This window comes from Pocillopora damicornis, chromosome 6 (genome assembly GCF_964200805.1).
Source record: "Pocillopora damicornis chromosome 6, jaPocDami1.2, whole genome shotgun sequence".
Lineage (NCBI taxonomy): Eukaryota > Metazoa > Cnidaria > Anthozoa > Scleractinia > Pocilloporidae > Pocillopora > Pocillopora damicornis.
In genome coordinates, this window is record NC_142675.1 from 23,299,694 (window position 1) to 23,301,575 (window position 1,882).

At 36.8% G+C, this 1,882-nt stretch overlaps 1 protein-coding gene across 1 annotated transcript; it reads left to right on the top strand.

Moving 5' to 3' along the window:
• The first annotated feature begins 534 nt into the window (after nucleotides 1–534).
• On the top strand, nucleotides 535–1,636 carry LOC149044536 (uncharacterized). The gene has a single exon (XM_089210876.1). The coding sequence runs from the start codon at nucleotides 535–537 to the stop codon at nucleotides 1,516–1,518; it is 984 nt and encodes a 327-aa protein (XP_089067002.1). The 3' UTR covers nucleotides 1,519–1,636.
• Nucleotides 1,637–1,882: the final 246 nt, after the last annotated feature.

The following is a 1,882-nucleotide window of genomic DNA, read 5'->3' on the forward strand; positions in this document are numbered from 1 at the left end:
CTAGACCAGCACCCAGATGTTTACCAATTTCATCGTACACTAAAAGGAGTTGACTTACACAAGATTTAATCCTGGATCATTTTACCCCATTAAATGTTATTTACCAGAGGAAAATTGGCAAGGTTCAATTTGACTTAAAATTAGCGATTTCCTTCACTGGCATTTAGCTTAACAGTAAGAAAGCTTAGTGTTTTAATTATAGATTTTCTTTTTTCAAGCATTTTGTCTGAAAAGGGCCATTGAAAATTACTGAATTGACACCATGTAACTTGTTTTTATCTATTTAAATGCATCTACTTACCAAAGTTGTCCAACGCTCTTGGGTAAGCTCAAAGAAATTGTTACTAAACAATACATGGAACGGACAAATTAGAACATCTCTGCAAATTAGTTTTCAATCTTATTTTCAGAGTTTTTCATAGAGGCAAGAATGGCTAATCGATTTATTTTAGAAAAAAGGATTTCCGATATTCTCTTAATTACTTTGAACTTTTCTAAAAGTCAATACCAATGAATCGTGTTCAATAATAACGAATGGCAGTGCTTGCTCTTGCCAAACACATTTCAAGAGTGAAGAAAAGGCGAGAACTGACTCCTCTCCATAAATTCACAATTCTTGAATGTATCGTGGTGTATTTCTCGAAAAGCGTTCAGATGAGAGATGTGTTTTTGATTCAGCCTCTCCAACAGAGTTTGTTTGAGATGCTGGCGCAAGACGTCAGGGTACACCTTAATGACTTTGATGCGAATCAGATATACAACGTTGTAATTTACATGGCTAAATTGTGTGTTAAAGATCCTTCTATCTACGCGGATCTCGGAAGGGGAATTTTGTACCACAAACTCAGAGGATACTCTAACAAACAGCTGTCTCAGCTAGGCTGGGCATTCGCAAAATACTGTTTGCATACAAATGTTGTTGAAATATTCCATGCCTTAGATAAGGAGATTTTCTCAAGAGACATATCAAAATTTTCATCTGAAGAACTGTGCACTATAGCTTGGTCGTTTTCTGAGTTTGGCTTTCCCAAAGATAGGCAATTTTACAAGACGATTGGTAGTGAGATTTTAACTCGAGATCTCAGCCAATTTAAGCCATGGACTCTGGCATCTCTGTCACTTTCTTACTCTAGAGCAGATGCTTTTGTAGCTGAAGTGTTTGAAGTGGTTGAAGAAGAGCTGTTACAGCGTGATGATCTCAAATCCTTTGCAACAAATGATTTGGTTATCCTTGTGTTGGCATTTGGTAGAGTTGGAAAGCTCCATCCTGAATTGTTCCAAAAGTTTGAAGTTACAATGGTGAAAAGAAGAGACTATGCCGAGACAGTCGTGAGGGAGTATTTGCAAGAAACTTACCATCTGTTAAAGAAAAGTGAGTTTCATCTCGCAGTTGTGGGCAAAATGATTGAGCGTGTATTAGACCCAGATGTGTGTAATTCTTTATTTGATATTCTGTTTCGCCCTCGTAGATCTTGGAAAGAAAAGGTTCTTCACCAGTACCTTTTTAAAGCTTACTAGGCAGTCAAAACATAGCATACATAAAGAATTATCTGTCTTTGAAAGATTACCACCCTTCCATAATTCTGTGAGACCATCAGCAAGCCAGCCAGTCAGTCTGTCTGTTAGTCTGACTGTCTGTCAGTTGCACTCAGTTGATTGTCAGTTAGAAGAAGGGAAGGGTAGATTAAGATCACAGGCTGACTTTTTAAAATATTTCAACATGTTTTATATGTTTACCACTTAAAATGTTAGCCTTTTAAATTTTTTTGTTGTAAAGTCTCTAACTGTTAGTGAGTGAATGAGTGAATCAATCAATCAGTCAATCTGTCAAAGAAATGTCTTTTTCTCCCATGAAAACTGCCAATGAGTGTCCTGTGTAGAA